The sequence below is a fragment of the Lepidochelys kempii genome, chromosome 9, assembly GCF_965140265.1.
Source record: "Lepidochelys kempii isolate rLepKem1 chromosome 9, rLepKem1.hap2, whole genome shotgun sequence".
Classification (NCBI taxonomy): domain Eukaryota; kingdom Metazoa; phylum Chordata; order Testudines; family Cheloniidae; genus Lepidochelys; species Lepidochelys kempii.
The window spans coordinates 23,225,926-23,244,144 of NC_133264.1; the positions used below are offsets into that span (position 1 = coordinate 23,225,926).

General features: G+C 38.6%; 1 protein-coding gene across 2 annotated transcripts in view; it reads right to left on the minus strand.

The window, feature by feature from the left end:
* Nucleotides 1–5,986: 5,986 nt before the first annotated feature.
* Nucleotides 5,987–18,219, minus strand: part of MLF1 (myeloid leukemia factor 1) — a 32,447-nt gene continuing 20,214 nt past the window's right edge. For both annotated transcript variants that reach the window (XM_073359562.1, XM_073359561.1), the window contains exons 3-7: nucleotides 13,473–13,559; nucleotides 11,437–11,565; nucleotides 10,095–10,254; nucleotides 9,595–9,727; nucleotides 5,987–8,317 (exon numbers count right to left, since the gene is read on the minus strand). In XM_073359562.1, coding sequence (XP_073215663.1) covers nucleotides 8,206–8,317; nucleotides 9,595–9,727; nucleotides 10,095–10,254; nucleotides 11,437–11,565; nucleotides 13,473–13,559 — 621 coding nt within the window. In that variant the 3' untranslated portion in view covers nucleotides 5,987–8,205. The remainder of the gene's footprint in view (nucleotides 8,318–9,594; nucleotides 9,728–10,094; nucleotides 10,255–11,436; nucleotides 11,566–13,472; nucleotides 13,560–18,219) is intronic.

An 18,219-nucleotide genomic window follows, 5' to 3' on the forward strand; every position in this document is an offset into this window, starting at 1 on the left:
AATCCAAAAATCTGTGCTAAAAAGAGGCGTAGGCCCCACTGACACCATAAACATGAGTACTGTAGCAACTAGAAGCTCTGAGGCAACTTTTAGTTAAGCTAGTATGGTACTCGGACCGGGAAGTTAGTGTAGAAGTACCGTTTTTAAATGAAAGGGTGTGTGTGTGTGTGTGTGTGTGTTTGTTTTGAGGGTAATTCTTTAGGGGAAGAAGGCAGAGAAGAAATTCTGTATGAGATTGTGGAAGCTCAGTAATATATTTTTCAAGTTCTAGATATCTTTGCTGGACTGGATGAGCAGAATATCTGAAAAAAAATCTGGCACTGTTCAAAGGTTAGCCTTTCAAATCAGGGTTGGGGGAAACAGGTGGAACAGTACAGCAAAGCCAGCATTTTTCTCCAGCCAGGTACTTGGTTCCTGGATAAATACCAGAGTTTAGCCTCCTCAGTTTTCAGGATCTCCATCACTCTGAGAAACACTAGCTTCATTCTTTATAAAAAGACATTATTTTGCTGTAGTTTCTCTGAGATACACGTCTCTCAAAAACATCACAGGCAGATATTAAAAGTAGTAAGTGATACCACACAATGGTGTTTTCAAAAGAAAAACAGCCCAGAGACCAACTTAAACAATGTCATTTTTAATACAAGTGGAATTTCATATTAACTGCCTCCCATCCATTCAAATTAATATTCTTGGCATGAAATCCTGGCCCCATTGACTTTGGTGGGACCAGGATTTCACCTTGAAATATGGCTTGAAATATGGCTGCATGCCTTGCCATATTTGCCACCTTCTTTGGTTCAATGAGACAAAAGCTGAACCCTAATAATGTACATTTTAAAGGTAGTGGTTTGTATTCTTGAACTGAAACAAAAATTTGCATAGAAACAAAAATACATAAATAATAATATAATAAATAATATTTTGCACTTGTCAAGTGGCTTCCATCTGAGGATCTCCAAAAAAATCTCTACAAATATCCATTAACTAGGCAGTGTTGTATTAGCCCCATTTTACAATTGAGGAAAATGAGCTACAGAGAAGTGAATTGCCTTGCTCAGAGTTCCACACAAAGTCCAGGGGCAGATCCCAGGTCTCCAGCCAGCTAGTTGTCTTTTAATCACAAGAATATTTTTACTAAAGATGGCGGACATCAGGCAACACACCATTATTCTATTTCAGTCTCCATTATTCTATTTCTCCCCTCCCCTCTCCCCATCTTCTCTGGACTCCTGGCTGTTGTGCAGGGAGAGAGGAGGGCAAGGGATTGTGGATGGATGGAGGGAAAGATGTCACCAGTGCTTACCTTTTATTTTAGTAACTCCAAGGTCTGCCTCTGCAGCTGCTCAGAACTTGCCACACAGGAGGAGGATGTTGGATAGAGAGGTGCTCTGCAACTGTGGGGCCTATTTCTGGTCCTCCCTCAGATCAGGTATCCGGGAAAAGTTCCTCTGGGCTGCATCCACTGGCTTCCCGGACTCCTTCGAGGAGCAGTGGGTGCATCCAGGGTTCTCTGCTCAGTGTCCTCTGCTGGATCCCTGATTCTGACCCTGTAACCCTCACTCCTGTTTTCCATTATTTGTTTCCCAATGTCAGTTGAGACCTCCTCCTTAGGCTGGGAGAGGAGCATGTAGATGTGGGAGGCATCCCCATCTCCTTCCTTGGAATTCAAGAGGTTCTGAGAACTTTGTCTTGCAGTGGAGAAGTAAAACTGACATATTTGTCAGTTTCACTGCTCCATATTTATGTGTCACTGCTTACACTGAGCAGCAGGGGCACTAGAGCACTAGCAGCAGGAAGACAGCTCTGAACTAGTTGACATTCATATAGCTGTCTTCACAATATAGGAAATGATTTTTTCTAAATGAAAAATACATTCTCCAGTAATTTATTTTTTATGCAACCTCCTTCACCAAGAAAAGTTCCCCACTTGCCAATGGTAAATTGATTTTCCAAGCCCCAGTGTAAATTATTAAACCATTTTCAAAGAGGGCAGAGGAAAATTAAAAGCTAGACTGTGCTAAATTCTAATAATTATTTTATCAGGGGACACGATTGTGGGGGCCTCTTGGCAGCAAAGAAGCAGAAACATTCAGAATGCTTGTGCTGTCACGGCTATACAGTTTTTGATTGTACTATGTATTGGTGCATAAGCACAACACATGCATTACCTTCTGCTTTATTCTGCCACCTCTTATAAGCTGTTATCACACCCTGAACACAAATCATAAATATGTGCCGAAGTGGAAGATTTAAAACTTTAATTTGGTACTTCAGAGCAGGGCTTAATGATGGCAAGGAGAGATGTATAAACATTTCTAATGCAGTATGTTGCGCTGGGGCGGGCAGACAGACATGTTTGATGCAATAAGACTGCAATTTGAACATCTAGTGACCTAAATTGGTTAAAACATTGTCACAATAGCTATCCTATAAGTACCATCCCTTAATTCACTGCTATTCACCAATGCAAAACGTTATCATATTGCACTTTCCCTTTTTTTTTTTTTTTTTTTTTTTGGAGTCATCAGCGTTACAACCATCATGGAAGTCTGCTAAAATGGATCACTATTTCATATGCAGTTCGTTCCAAACAACCTTAGATCATTCTAGTAATAACAGCAACTCTACTCACAACTTGAACTTCAGCAAGTTGAACAGTCTTTTTCCAAAGGAATGCAGAAAATTCCTGTTTGGTTCTTTGGATAGGAATACATATTCTCCAGTTATTTTAGTTCAACTTTTAATTCTTTAGTATGTTTGGAGGTCAGAGTTATTAAAAGAACCAACTCTGGCCTTTAGCCAAATAATTCATACATTTGTGTAGCCTCACCTCTCTGTACTGTACTTCTATGTTTGGCATTCCTAAATTGATTGGTAATTTTAGATACGTACAAAATGTATATGCCATGGCACATACAACACAAAGCTTGCAAGCAGCATCCATGTCTGGGAAATTCCTTTTTGATTGAAGCCTTCGTCAGCTGTTCTACCATAGATGTCAATTCCATGATTTATTGTCCTTGAAGTTTAACATATGTTTGGCGGGGGGAAGGAGGGTAGAGGAATTACTGGAGCACTTACTGCTTAATTGTCAGGTGCACATTAATGTACAGCTAGGAAGCAAAAATACCTTGATGGAAATTAAATAAGCCATAAAATTCTGCCCTTAATTATACTCTTGTATTCCCACAAATCAATGGAGCTGAACTGGCAGAATTTGACTAAGTTTGTTTATATTACTGTTAAGGAAACAGAACTTCATCTACCAAGTGTGCTGATACATTTTGAGAAAAATTTGCAGAGCAGCTGTGTGACACTGTACAAGTCACTTCACTTCTCTTGCAAATTTCCCCTCCCACTCTTTGTCTTTCTATTTGTCAACTCATCAGGGCAGGGACTGTCTCATGTGTTTGTGCAATGCTTAGCATAATGTGGTTTTCGATCTCAGTTGATACCTCTAAGTGCTACTGTAATACAAATAATATGGACCTTCATCTAGTCAAACAGGTATATTGCATCTTTAGAATTTGTGATCTAATTTGGTGTCATCTTAATCCTGCAAGAAGTTCTACTGACTCCAACTGGATTGCTTTTATAAGTAGGGCAGGTGTAATTTGGCCTTCCAATAATAAGCTTCTTGGCTAATGCTTAAGTGCTTTGCTAAATCAGGGCCTGAGCATTCAGTTGCACGAATACATCTGAGGACTCAAAATTCAATGTGATGTAAAATTCAAATTTAGATGCACAAGTCTCACAGATGTCTACCTAGGTTAATGGTATATGCAAATATACACGTAAATTGAATGTTGGGCACCAAAGCTCAGACACCAGACTGAGGCCACTGTGAAAATTAGGCACTAAAGTATTGAGTTTTAATAACAGAATACCATGGGTTGTCACAGGCTCTGGAATCACTACACAGGGAAAATGAATTCCTACATATCCCAACCATTGCAGCTTCAACCATAAATCTTTCATCAGGCAGGTAGAAGAACAGGTTATTTCCCTAGTGAAACTTATTTCCGGTGTGTCATATTTTACTCTGCCAGGGTAGATTTCACTAGTCAAGGATGGATTTAGGATGGGGTGTGTAACCTCATCTGATGAGAACCATAACCTCATGTAGAGCACTTTATACCTAAGTGGACTCCTACTCAAAGGAATAGTCTTCAACCATCCTACCTTCTAGAGCACAGAATTATTTAAAAGTATGCAAAGAATGGGATAGGTATCAGATTTATACGTTGAACTAACTACAGACAGATGTTGCTCTTTAAATTTGTTACTTCACCAGGGAATTTTTCTTTTTAAATATCCAACAAGAGTTTCTCGATATGGCTAAATAGTTCACCCAAAGTGAGTCTCTGTCTTTTGGAGGGTTTCGTTCTGAATGCTAGTGTTCAGCTAATAAACGTGTTTTCTCCTGCCTCACTGCTCCTCTCTATTCCTGCAGCATCACTCCATCTCTAGGTTTGTACATTTTAAAATATTGCTTTGGTTAGTCACTTCAGGAACACGTTTAAGAGCAAAAGATTCTCGTGTCATGGACAAAAGACTTTTTACACAATGAAACGTTAATTTATACCACATACTTGAGCAAAGTGTTCTTTCAATCCTAGCACTAGTCAGGAAATTCTCATCACCCAGCAGGGTGTTCATGATCAGAGGCATTACTTCCTTTGCTAGTGGGGCAAACTGGATTTTGGTGTGGACTTCAATTTATCTTCTGAGGCTTTGAAACTTTGAGATGACCTCCTCAAACAGCTTTCACACGGAGTGAAAACAAGACCTATGGCACGAGAACTTGTTGGAATATGTAATTTTATTCTAGCACCTCTCTGCACATGACAACATTAACTGAATTAGAGTTTCTGACACATTCAGTGTCTCTACCCCGAGAATATTTAAAAAATGAAAAATAGTACAGGGAATCACCCTCAGGAAAATTTGTGGAAGAGTTGGCACTTTTGCTGGTATATTTTAAATACACACAAAGGTATCTGCTCATTTTCTTTTTTAGAGTCCTCATGAAAGTTGCAAAATTGAACTGCAGTAACATATAGAGCCCAATACAAAGTGTTTGAATCATGATCTATGAGCGAGGGGTCCCAGCAACAGGAAAGAACAAGGTTGGAAAGGAGGAGGGCTGGTGGCAGCCCTCCCAAGAGGTGGAAACTTGAGGAAACAATGCCCTGCACTGTATAGTTCATTGCCAGATATTTCCCAAATGAACTAATGAAGTTGCAATCTAAATAAAACTATACTCCTCATATCTCGTCTTTATTCCTGCATGGCTAGGATAAGGCAGTAATTCAATGTCCATGTTTATGGAATCCCTGGCCTCTGCCGAGTACTACATTTGGCACTAATGCAATTGTGGTTCGGGAATTGTATAGATAAGGGGATTGTTGATACGAGAATACGGAGCCTGCCTTTCACATAGAGGCTACAAATTCAAGTTCAGGTCAGTAATGCCCAAATGTTACAACCATTTGAAAGCCGTTCAGTGGTTGCTGCAAAAAGAGTTAATGGTCTCTGTGCTAATGCATAAGCATCTATATGATAAAAAAAGATGGTTAGAAACCAGACAACCTGGTGAAGCCAGAAAGAAAAATACAAAACAAAACCCAGCCAGGTGAGAAACTAAGCTGAATACAGAAGATGTTTCACTTACCTTTACTTAGGCAAAGAACTGTGTAACACTAGACAGCTTGAATCTGAATCTTTTCTGTGGTGACACGCATTTGTCAGCGATACTAAAGAGGAGTACTCTACCGACTGAAAGAATCATCTGTCTGAAATCCATTCTAGTCATTGCACAGAGATATTAAGAATAGTTTCCCTATCTTTTCCTTGTTGCATTTTTTTAGCTGCATGTTTTTCTTTTAACAGCCAGCATATTTACTTCCCTCCAGAATATTGCTGTATGAAAAAGTATTTATAACAGCCCAAACCAAACACAATGCACATTGTGGTACTAAGGTTAAAGAATAAACAACTCTTTATTAACCAAAGAATTATATTTTTATACCTTTAGAAACAACTTTTCCTGCATTAACTTTTAGATTATTATTTAACATTACATCAAATTCAGCCATGTGTATTAGTCCTCCACTGCTTCTTTACAATCAAAGTATCTGCTTATTTAATAAAGAATGAAGTACTTTATGTATGTGTCTAATGTTTCTTCTTCAAGTACACACATAAAAGATGTAAAACGAAAAGGTCAAGTATAGGGCTGTAACAGATGTAGAAATTTTTTTATGAAGTTACAGAATCTCCTAAACAGAAGATTTCCTTCTGATTTAATTTTAATATTACATTACAATTCTAATGTACAAGCATTCGGTTACATTGCTTGTTATTAGAGAATCTAGGTGACAAAACAAACATACATTAAGAGCCTAATCTTGCTCTAAATGAAATCAGTGGCAAGATCCCCATTACCTTCAATGAAAGCAGGATCAGGCCTCAAATTTGTACACTGGTTAGTAATAAGGACAGTACATTTTCAGATTAAGAACTATTATCTGTAAATAAGTCTGATCTGACTGTAAGATGTATGAACTACATATTGGTCTTAGTAACATTAAACCATAGACACTGGATTTTACTATAATACTTGAAGAAAACTTATTGCATTAAGCAAGCAGAGAGAAGAAAACGGAGTCTTCCATTCCAAAAATACAATTAAACAGGGCATGTTATGTGTAAGAATAATAATATTAAATAATTTAGGGATCTGCAGGGGAAAAAAAATCAATATGGTTTAAGAGTAAACATATTTTAAAGACACCTCGGAGGTTGATATGATTAAAAAAGTGTACATCTTGGCCATGAGAAGTCAAACGCTGTAATTTAAAAATACTAATAGATTCATTGTTCAGGCTTATATTTATATATCATCTACAATTCCTTCCAAGTAACAAAATGGTGCATGAACTTTGACACAGATAATATACATTAAAATGTTTACTTTTCCCAATAAATCATTCAGTCTGTTTTCGCCTAATAATTTTAAGCCAAGGAAACTTTTAAAAAAGAAAACAAAACGTACAAACAAGAGAAGAACTTTGAAATAGTAAAATTTTCAAGGGAGCTCAACGATTTTTACCTTTACCAGATCCTGGATTCCTTTAAATTAAAAATCAGGACACAAAATGATACAACACAGCCACAAACTTAGCTGATAGAAGAATATGAATGACCACAAGTAGCATTTCCTGCACATATGTTTTTAAAACTATCATTTACGGAGGGAATGGTGTAATTATTCAGCATTTAGTTCATATACTTTTACAGTCTGTTGAACCAAATTTGATTCCCAAACCAATCTGGTTAAGAATGCCAACAGTCATATCTATTGTCCATACAAGGGAACTGCAGTATATTGCCACAGAAAATAGAAAACCCATCATGCTACTTAACTCTAGCCCTAGTATGGAGAATCTGCAATGGTGAGAAATAATGGGTCACACCTTCAGTGGAAACACACAAAGGATGTAGAACCACTTAGGAGATACAATATAAAGCCATTGAAATTAATGAACTATGTACAGAAAATCAACTATCCAAAAGTGATAAATAAGAATGTCGATAAACTTAAATTTTACTTAAAAACAAGTTACTTGACTACTTATTTTTAGACTCCGTTAACATTCTGAAATCAGGGCAATCACCATGAATCTGGCGATTATACAATAGCATGTAAATTACATGCTATTTAATAATTTTAAAGTGTAATTTTAAATCTAATTTCACCAAAACCACACCGGTATTGCTTCAGCCACAAAAAATAATTTTACAAAAAGTGAATTGAGTTTCTGTGTAAGCTGTATTGCATGGGTAATAGATGTAGTTTCACCACCAAGCCTGCTGAAAAGTTTGAGAGATTAGCATAATTGTAGGAAAAAAGCCTTGGAAGGCAAAATATTGTAGTTTACAGTATACAGGAAAGTGATAACCCAATAAAGTGCTTTTCAGTGGTAAATATTTTCTTTTACTGCTCAGACCCAGATAGAGTAGCCAAAGAGATGGTGTCTTCAAGAACAATCAGCGGTCAAATGACTAGACGAGCAAGGCCCACTAATACTTAAAAACCAGGGATTGGTCTTATACATAACGATCCAGCACCATTATCTTCTCTGAAAAAAAAAACCACCACCAAAACAAAAAACCCATCCAAATCATTATACAAGCCATTTATCTTTTGCTGGTTTTGATTGGGACGTGCGATCCTTTCACATTGAGGTTCTCCACAGAAACTTCGGGTTTTCTGGATCCTGCAATCAGTGGTTTTGGGTGGGGTTTCTCCCTGAAACAAAAAAACACAACACAATCAAAACCATTGTATGATACTTGGAAAAAAAACCTGGCTAATGCATCATATTGTTCACCATTTACAAAACACATAATGGATTATCTAGTTATTTTTAGGTAAGCCTTTATTATATGTATTTTAGCTATTTTACAACTTAGAAACATCCTCTGCTGGTAAAACTACTAACATGTTTCAGTGAATGAGAAACTTTAGCAGCCTCGGCTTTTTGTTGAGTTTATTGTGTACCTATGTATTTGATAAGAGACAGCTGCAAAATGGCATGTAGGCAGAACTCACTGAAGTGAATGGGAGCTGTGCCTGATTAAAAACTGAGCAGTAATCAAGGGCTGGATTTGTCTCAGTTTACATAAGCACAACTTGCCCATGGAATACTGCAGGAGGGGCAAATGCAACCTCTGCAGTTTGGCAGTGTTTCCCTTCTAGGACTATGCAGAAGTGACACATGGAAAGCACTCTGCACGGTTTGGGAAAAGGTGTAGCTAGGACTAGTGCTTCTTACCACAGTATTCCCTACTCACTCCAGAAATTAGTTTGAGCCAACATTAACTCTTGCTGCATAACCTCCATGGTCAATACCAAGCAGCTGACAAAGGCAGCATACCTCCTACTAGAGCTATGCTGATAAGAAAAGACCAAAAGAGCAGCATGGGGAAAACAATCTATGCAGGACAGACACCTGCATCCATAGATATGGGGCATGCTCCTCCCAACAGATTCCCTGGTCTCTGGGGTTGGATTGCCTTGTCTCCTCCTGAACCTGTGCATCTCACCACAGGAGATACTGCCAGGAGAGGAATACAGCAATTTTCTTCCTTCTCCTGCTCTTTTCCTCAGGGGGATAGACCAATCCACCTCTGAGTAAAGAGTTAAGGATTCAACCTTAATGCAGTGAACCCAATTTGCATGTGATCAGTTCTCTCTCTCTCTCTCTCATTGTTTGAGATAAAAACATACTTATCTAAAAAAATAAAATTGTAAAATTTACAAGTCAAAATATAATCAAATAGGTTAAATAGTCAAAACTTCTGAAAGCCACACCTAGTATTTCCTCAAATTTTAGTTATATCAAAATACTACTCTGAATTACACTTCAGCTACATAATCTCTGAAGCAGAGAGTAAGTATATTATTTCTTCTCAAGGTTCCTAACAGGAAGTTCTTATTAATGAAATAGGGCATAGTCTTTCCTTTTTCTTAGAAGAAAATGAGCGTATCAGCACAATTAGAGCCATTACAGAAATCATTTCTACCTCCTTGATGCATCTTCCCTGCTTATATGACGGTTACTTCTGTGTTTTGGAGCTTCTAAATTGCATCTAGCTCCAGATGTTCCAAACTTCATAATCTCCTTCTGCCATTCCTCATCAAATATGTGGGCCTCAGCTGCAAACAGTTACAAACATTTTTGTTTAAACTCGATAAAAACATAGGAGAGAGTATTTAGCTACAATTGCTACATCCCGAACCAAAGCAATTGCATTAAAACACAAAGTTTTGTAACTGGAATTTTTATATAATTTAATATATTAATGTCCATTCAAAACCATAAAACATTACCACTCAGATTACCCGCAAGTATGACCAAACACCACCGCCGCCACCCTGCCCCCCACCCCCGAAAAGTATTTTCAAAAGTGACTGATGATTTTGGGATCCTCACGTTTTAGGTGTCCAACTTGACACCCACTGAAGGGGCCAGATCAACAAATCAGCACTTCCTAAAAAATCAGGTGTGTGCTGCAAGACTTACATTCATCCAAGTTGATAAATTCTTGATTCAGTTCTCGATCACCAGTTTTGTTGTTCTTTGATTTTTTAATTACATGGGCACGATCATGAATGTGATGACCAACAGCCATTTTTTCCAGCCCACTTTCAGAATCTTTAAGTGCTTTTCTAGTCTCTCTGATCTGCTCAAAGAAGGGAAATTATATTGTAATTGCTACTTCAATTGAAAAAGCAGATTATCCAAATTAGTTTTCAGAGTTTTATTTTAAACTCAAAACAAATTTGCTTTAAAATGAAGTTTATGAAAAAAACAGATGCTTCCTACTGAATCTATTTTTGTTGCACTGGCTGAAAGACTGATAGCTCACACAAAGTATCGAGCAAACAATACTCATCCCACTATTAGCAGACAGGAAAGATAATATTACCACCCAATGTTTTTAAAGGAGAGAATATGCATGCAGGTTATTATTAATTGTTTCAAAATCTGTCAGAGCCCAGCCTAAATATAACCCCTGCAGAGAGTCTTAAACATTCTCCTTGACAACAGAACAGATAAGTATGTGTTGGTATTCTCTACATGAAAGGGCAACTAATTACGAGGCTGTCACGTTGACTGGTCTGAAACCTCTTGTCCACTGCTTATCACTGTGTTCATAGGTATATTATTAGAGCCTTTCTGATAACTAAGTGCTGGCTTGAGCTCTGACATGATTGGCTGTGGGATATTTTCAACAGACTCATACTGCTTGCATATAATCTTTCATGAACATTGCTCGAGGGTTCAAATTTAAATTTGAATTTCTTAGCAGAATTAGATGCACAACAGCTGCAACGAAGGTAATGAGAGGGCATCTTCATCTGAAGCATTATGTAAGCATTTAAAAGTCAAGTACTTAGGCTCAACAGATAATTCGAAGTAGCTATTTTGCACTATTATGGGTACATAAAGTGATTTGAGGTAAAATTGTGTATAAATGCAGACTTTTTTAGTATCTTACGATTGCAAATATTTAGGTGTAAATATATCCCAATAGGCAAAAGGAATATAACATTATACACTGGCTCAAAAAGCAGCAAATTCAGAACTGGTAGCTGTATCACTCACCTATTCAGCTTTTGAGAAAATGGGTATAAAAGTAGCTTTAGTAGGGGGGATAGCACAGGATATAATGCCTTAAAGAGTATTTTCAAACAGTATCTACTCTAAGATATAGCAATGGTGTAATAGAGTGTATATCTTTCTAAATTATGGAAACGATTTACCCCAGTAAGCATTTTAAAGGAGACTGAACTTGAGTCTGCATTAATATACAGTCTGACAATTTAACAACACTCTTCAGCCATGTCTCAAGAATACTTACACCTCCTGGAGCTGTGCGAGTCTGAGCTGAAGCTTGGAAAACCTTTGGTGGTTCATCACCTATCTTGGAATAGGTCATCACAGAAGAAGAACTGAATGAGTGTGCATCTGGATTGAGTGAGAGATGATCCTGAAATTGATATACTTCAAATTAATAAAAATATTAAAACTGACAGATAACTTAAGAAGAAAGAACAGTATCCCACATTAGACACCTTCTCCATCTCAATATTACTTTTGAGGAATTATATCAGGAAAAAATAGGGGGAAAAGAGCCTGAGTTTGCAATATCCTCTGTATTTGCCAGTGAATCTTGCTTTAAGCCCTGAGCATGCAGACTATCCACACAAAGGGACCCCTCTGCCCACATATAGCCCTACTGACTTCAATGGGATGTGCTTTTGTAGAGTTTATTGCAGGACTGGTACTTCAGAAGGGAAGGAACTGACTTTGTGTGCGTGTCATATACAGAACAAAGCACGCAGTCTGCACTTAAACAATAAAAAGGTCATGTAATGTATTTGGGAGGATAAAGGTATCAAAATGTTTGTGTGTTCTATTGTCTTCAGTACTGATAATGCCAAAACTGTTTTACCAGAGCACTTTAATAAATTAAACACATTTGACCACATTCTACTCCAGTACATAGACATAACTGGAGTACAACTGATAGTATAAAGAATTAAAACAAATACTTTCTGGGCAAAAAACAAACAAACAAAAAAACCCCCACATTTTCTCTCTGCACTCCATAGGGAATCATAATATGGCTTTTTATAGGACTTCCCGAATAACTGTTTTAAACACTATTATTCTGTTTGTGACGGGTTGGATCATAGGAAACCCCTTGGGACTGCCAGCTGATGTGCTGAGACTAGCCCTGAGCCTGTTTCCCTGGTCAGCTTGGGACTTCAGTGCCCTACCTGGTTTGAGCCAGACATGCTAGCCTGCTGCAAACCCAGACCCAGGTCTGAACCACGTCCCCTAAAAGCTGTGGGCTTAACTGAAAACAGCTTAAGAAGTGTTCCTGTCTCTAGCACTCAGATGCCCAGCTCCCAGTGGGGTCCAAACCCCAAATAAATCATTTTACCCTGTATAAAGCTTATACAGGATAAATTCATAAATTGTTCACCCTCTATAACACTGATAGAGAGAGATGCACAGCTGTTTGCCGCCTCCCCGGGATTAATGCATACTCTGGGTTAATTAATAAGAAGTAAAAAGTGATTTTATTAAATACAAAGAGTAGGGTTTAAGTGGTTCCAAGTAATGACAGAACAAAGTAAATTACCAAACAAAACAAAACACACAAGGCTATGCCTAATACAGTAAGAAAACTGGATACAGATTAAATCTCACTCTCAGAGATGTTTCAATAAGTTTCTTTCACAGAATGGACGCCTTCCTAGTCTGGGCACAATCCTTTCCCCGGTACAGCCCTTGTTTCAGCTCAGATGGTAGCTAGGGGACTTCTCATGATTGCACCCCCTTTGTTCTGTTCCTCCCCCTTATATGTGTTTTGCATAAGGCGGGAATCCTTTGTCCCTCACCGGGTTCCCACCCACCCTTCTAAACGGAAGGGCACCAGGTTAAAGATGGATTCCAGTTCAGGTGACATGATCATATGTCACTGTAAGACTCCAAGCCCTCATTCCTCCCAGCCTGACTCACAGGAAGGCCTGCAAGCAAACAGAGCCATCCATAGTCAATAGTCCTGGTTGATGGGAGCCATCAAGATTCCAAACCACCATTAATGGCCCACACTTTGCATAATTACAATAGCACCTCAGGGTTATATTTCATCTTTCTAGTTTCAGATAGATACAAGAGTGATACATTTATACAAATAGGATGAACACACTCAGTAGATTATAAGATTTGTAATGATACCGTATAAGAGGCCTTTTGCATGAAGCATATTCCAGTTACAGTATATTCACACTCATTAGCATATTTTCATAAAATCATATAGAGTGCAACGTCACATTGTTCAATATAAATAATACTTTTAAGACTGAATTTTCGAAATGTACTTACAAAATTTCTTTGCAGTTCTAACATACTGTTTCTCATGTTTGATATAGTTCTGTCCATTGCAAAGAAAGGATCCTTGAAATCTGAATTCTGTTGGAGGAGAGAAATTATTAGCTACAGGGGAAAACTATTGTTTGGGGTCTCTGTACCTTTAAACCTCTCTTTGGTGACTGACTGTCAATTCTGGTGAATCAATCCAGAGAATCAAACAAACTAGAAATGCAATATGCCTCTCCATCCCTTAGAACCCCAAAGTAGACAGAGCATCTCTAATCTGCAAATCTCACTGGTTGCATTCATGAACATAAAGCAGTCAGCCAGGAAAGGACATGAATGAGGATTTAGAGTGGACTCCAAATGTAATCAGTGAAATTCTTCAGACATTGTAAGCAGTTGTTCAGCAAATGTCTCATTAGGTAGCGCTATGAACTCCATAGAGCAGGTGTGGGAAAACTACGGCCCGTGGGCCAGACCTGTTGGGGAGTGGGGTCTGGGGCTTTCCCTGCTTCGGTGCGCTAGCCAGGGTGCAAGGTTGGGGGCCACATCATGCGGCTCCCAGAAGCTGCAGCATGGCCCCACTCTGGCACTCCAGCAGCGGAGCAGGGTAGGGGGCTGCTCCATGTGACTCCCGGAAGCTGCATCATGGCTCCCTCTAGCTCCTATGTCCTCCAATGGCTCCCTCTGGTGCTCCAATAGGAGCAGCAGAAGCGGTGCCTGCAGATGGGGCAGTGTGCAGAACCCCTGACCGTGCCTTCGCATGGGAGGTGGAGAAGGGACATGCCACTGCTTCTGGGAGCCGCTTGAGGTAAGCGCCTCTCTGAGCCTGCATCCCTGAGCCAGTCCCCATGCCCCAACCCTGATCCCCCTCCTGCCCTCCAAACCCCTTGATCCCATCCTGGAGCATCCTCCTGCACCCCAAACCTCTCATCTCCACCCCCACCCAGAGCCCACACCCCCAGCTGGAGCTTGCACCCCTTCCTGCACCCCTGCCCCCTCCCGCACCCTGAACTCCTCATTTCCAGCTGCACCCCAGAGCCCACATGCCCAACCAGAGCCCTCGTCCCTCCCGGACCACAACCCCAATTTTGTGAACACTCATGGCCCGCCATACAATTTCTATTCCCAGATGTAGCCCTCATGCCAAAAAGTTTGCCCACCCCTGCCATAGAAGGAGTGAAAGGCAGAATGAGATACTCTAGAGGCATTTTCAATAAAACAAAACAAACAGTATATTTTTAATACTATCATAGCTCTTTAATATAGGAAAATCTGAAATCCACAATAGGATAATTTACTAAATGTAATAGCTTTAGACATCCACAAAATTTTTTTGAGCCAAGACATTTCCTTCACTACAAACTAAGGCAACCAAGTTTGAAAACGAGACTCTATATAACTAATTCAAGAACAATTCTAGTGGAAAAAAAAAGTTATTTTGTTTTATATCTAGCAGTACATGAAATCAATCCTTGAATAGACCTGTTTACTTACCAAGATCCATAACCAAAACAAGCTGTAGTGGACTGTCATCTCATCTATGTGTATTATGAAACACTGAGTTATTTTTCAAAAGGAAAACAGAGGGCAATGAGAAAACAAAGAGGTGGGGGAGGAGGAGGTTTCAAAACCAGATCAATTTTCAAACTGAAATTTACAATAAATTCATAATCTCATTTAAAATATGCAGGAAATATATTTAATTCCTTATAGAATCATAGAAATATAAGACTAGAAGGAACCTCAAGAAGCCACCAAGTTCAGCCCCCTGTGCTGGAGCTGGACCATATAAACCTAGACCATCCCTGGCAGGTGTTTGTCCAACCTGCTTTTAAAAATTTCCAGCAATTATGCGGATTTTCAGAGGAGGTTGTGGAGACTGTTCCAAAGCTTAACTACACTTATAGTTATGAAAACTTTTCTAATATCTCACCTAAATCTCCGTTCCTGCAGATTAAACCCATTATTTCTAACAGTAGACAAGGAGAAAAACTGACCACTGTCCTCTTTATAACAGCCTTTAATAGATCTGAAGACTTATCAGATCCCCCTTCAGTCCTCTCTTAAAGACTAAACATGCCCAGTATTTTATCCTCTCTCCATCGGTCAAGTTTTCTAAACCTTTTTATCATTTTTGTCACTCTCCTCCAGACTCAGTTTGTCCATATCTTTCTGAGGGGGTGGTGCCCAGAACTTCAACTAGGCCTCACCAGTGCTCAGTAGAGAAGGACAATTATTTCCGATGTCTTACATATGTCACTCCTGTTAGTACACCCCAGAGTGATATTAGCCTTTTTCACAGCTGTGTCACTTTGTTAACTCGCATTCAATTTATGATCCACTTCGATCCTTTTCAACTGCCACCTAGTCAGTTATTCCCCATTTGGTTGTTGTGCATTTGATTTTTCCCTTTCCAAAATGTAATACTTTGAACTTGTCGTTTTTAAATTTCATCTTGTTTTCAGACCAATTCATGAATTTGTCAATGTCATTTTGAATTCTAATCCTGTCCTCCAAAGTGCTTGCAATCCCTTCCATCTTGGTGTCATCTGCAAATTTTATAACCATTCTCTTCATAATCCAAGTAATTAATGAAAGCATTAAACAGTAGTGGATCAGGAAAGACCCCTACAGGGTTCCACTAGATACTTCCTCCCAGTATGACAGCTAACCATTGATAATTCTTTGGATATGGTCTTTCAACCAGTTGTGTTTCCACTCTATAGTAATTTCATCTAGATCACATTTCTTTAATGACATACCAATATTTGTTACCCGTGGCTAAACTTCATTAGGCAGAAAGAGGCGTGGAATGGCGTTCTGATCAGAAACAGACATATCAAGAAACATTTGCTTGACAGACCTTTGAGTAGACTCCAATTTTTGTAATTCTCAGTCACAAGACCTATATTTACACATCAAATGCATTATATCTCCTTTGGATAAAGCAGACAGCGGACCTAAGAGAAGCAGGAGGTATATGAGTGACTCCTTTCTGACTAGCAGGCACCACATTGGGTTAACCTAATGAACTACTGGAGGCTTTAGTTGTTTCATACGTACTGCATAAGTAAGCATTTCTTCACAGTTTAAAAGTTAATTGCATAATTCACAACATATCGTTTCAGGAAAGCACTATGGAAAAATGATTTTCATGGTCATCCTGGAGAAGGGATGGGAAGGAAATCTTTGCACATCACTGACAAATGACTCAGAATTAAAATGCAAAACTATAAAGTGAGCAGCTAATCCCAGTGCGGCACAAACTCTCCTTATGAGAAAACATGTCCATATCAAAAGGGACGGCCTGAAGGAGAAAAGTGAGCCTTTGCAAATGGTGTAATTATTGTCAAGGGTCTGAAGAAAATCCAGTGACATAGGCTTGTTCAGGTTAAGTTAAGTTTAGCATCTATCTCTGTCCTGACAGGGAAGAAATTACAGGTTGTTACTATACTGCTCCCTAAAATATACTTCAAAACATACAATTATGCTGGCTGAGTAAGTTTAATTTAAGGATGTCCATTCCCAAAGCCAATTTAAACACTTATACATATAGTAAATACATTGTCACCAAAATTCCATTTTTGAATTTGATTTGAAAATCATGACTGTTTCATTAAGAGTGCAACAGGCAGATCAGACTAGTGCACACTTTAGAGTGAGAGATAGATTTTCCTTGTCAAAGGAGATGTTATCAATGTTTTTGGGTCCCACAAGTTCTCTACTCTCTTCTTTCATCCAGAAAGTCTAATGGTGGCCATGACTTTCACATTCACTCACATATACAGGAGATATTATTGCTTAGAAGGTTCTTGACAGTGTTATTTTCTTTCACCATCAATGAAGAAGCTAATGACACTACATCTGTCTACTTTTGTTTTGGAGAACCAGTATCATTGATATCAGCAGGAACATGGTATAGCTATGGAAACATTTCCTCGTCAACTATTTAATTGCAGAGCAGCAAGGAGCTTGTGTATCATTTGAACGTCTTATATCAGAATGCCGACTTCCAACCACACCACAAGCTAGTGTGCATGTTCCTGTCAAAGCACTCAGTATTCCATTTTCTTCTGTACTGTACTCTCCACCCACCCTGCAATAATTGTGTCAGAGGCACAATCATTGTGGAAAACGTCTCCATTTGTTAGAGTTGTTCTATGTTGTTTCTGAGTTGGCTACCAAAACTGCCAAAGGGCATGAGGGAGCAGCTCACTGCCTGGAAGAAAAGTACCAGTTCCTTTTAGTTATTGTACCTGTTATGCATCATGCTTAAGAGAAATCCAGTGCACTTTCACATACAGCAACTGAAATAGGTTTTTGGTAAAATTTTTTTTAAAATGTCATTTAAGTGGACCTCAGTGATTTATAATATGATAAAACAACATAACACGAAGCAGTTTTCTGTAGACACAGGAGTACAATTATTTCCAAATAAAAAAAGATGACTGCAGCCATGCTGAATAAATCATATTTACACAAATATAATAGAAGAAACATCTGTGTATCATAGCAACCTTTATACCAAAGGTAATTAAAACATAAGGTGTACTTCAAATGTCCCTTGCTTCCCCACACACTCTTAATTCTGCTTATGTAGTAGAGGCAGTTACAGAGAGGTTAATTAAAACCAACAAGTCTGTGTCTGCTTGACATACAAATTTACATAACTAAATTACAAAAGGCTGGCATAAATTTTACGGCAGAAAAATTGAAGTAAGTGATGCATCTGATCTACTCATAAGCTCTCATT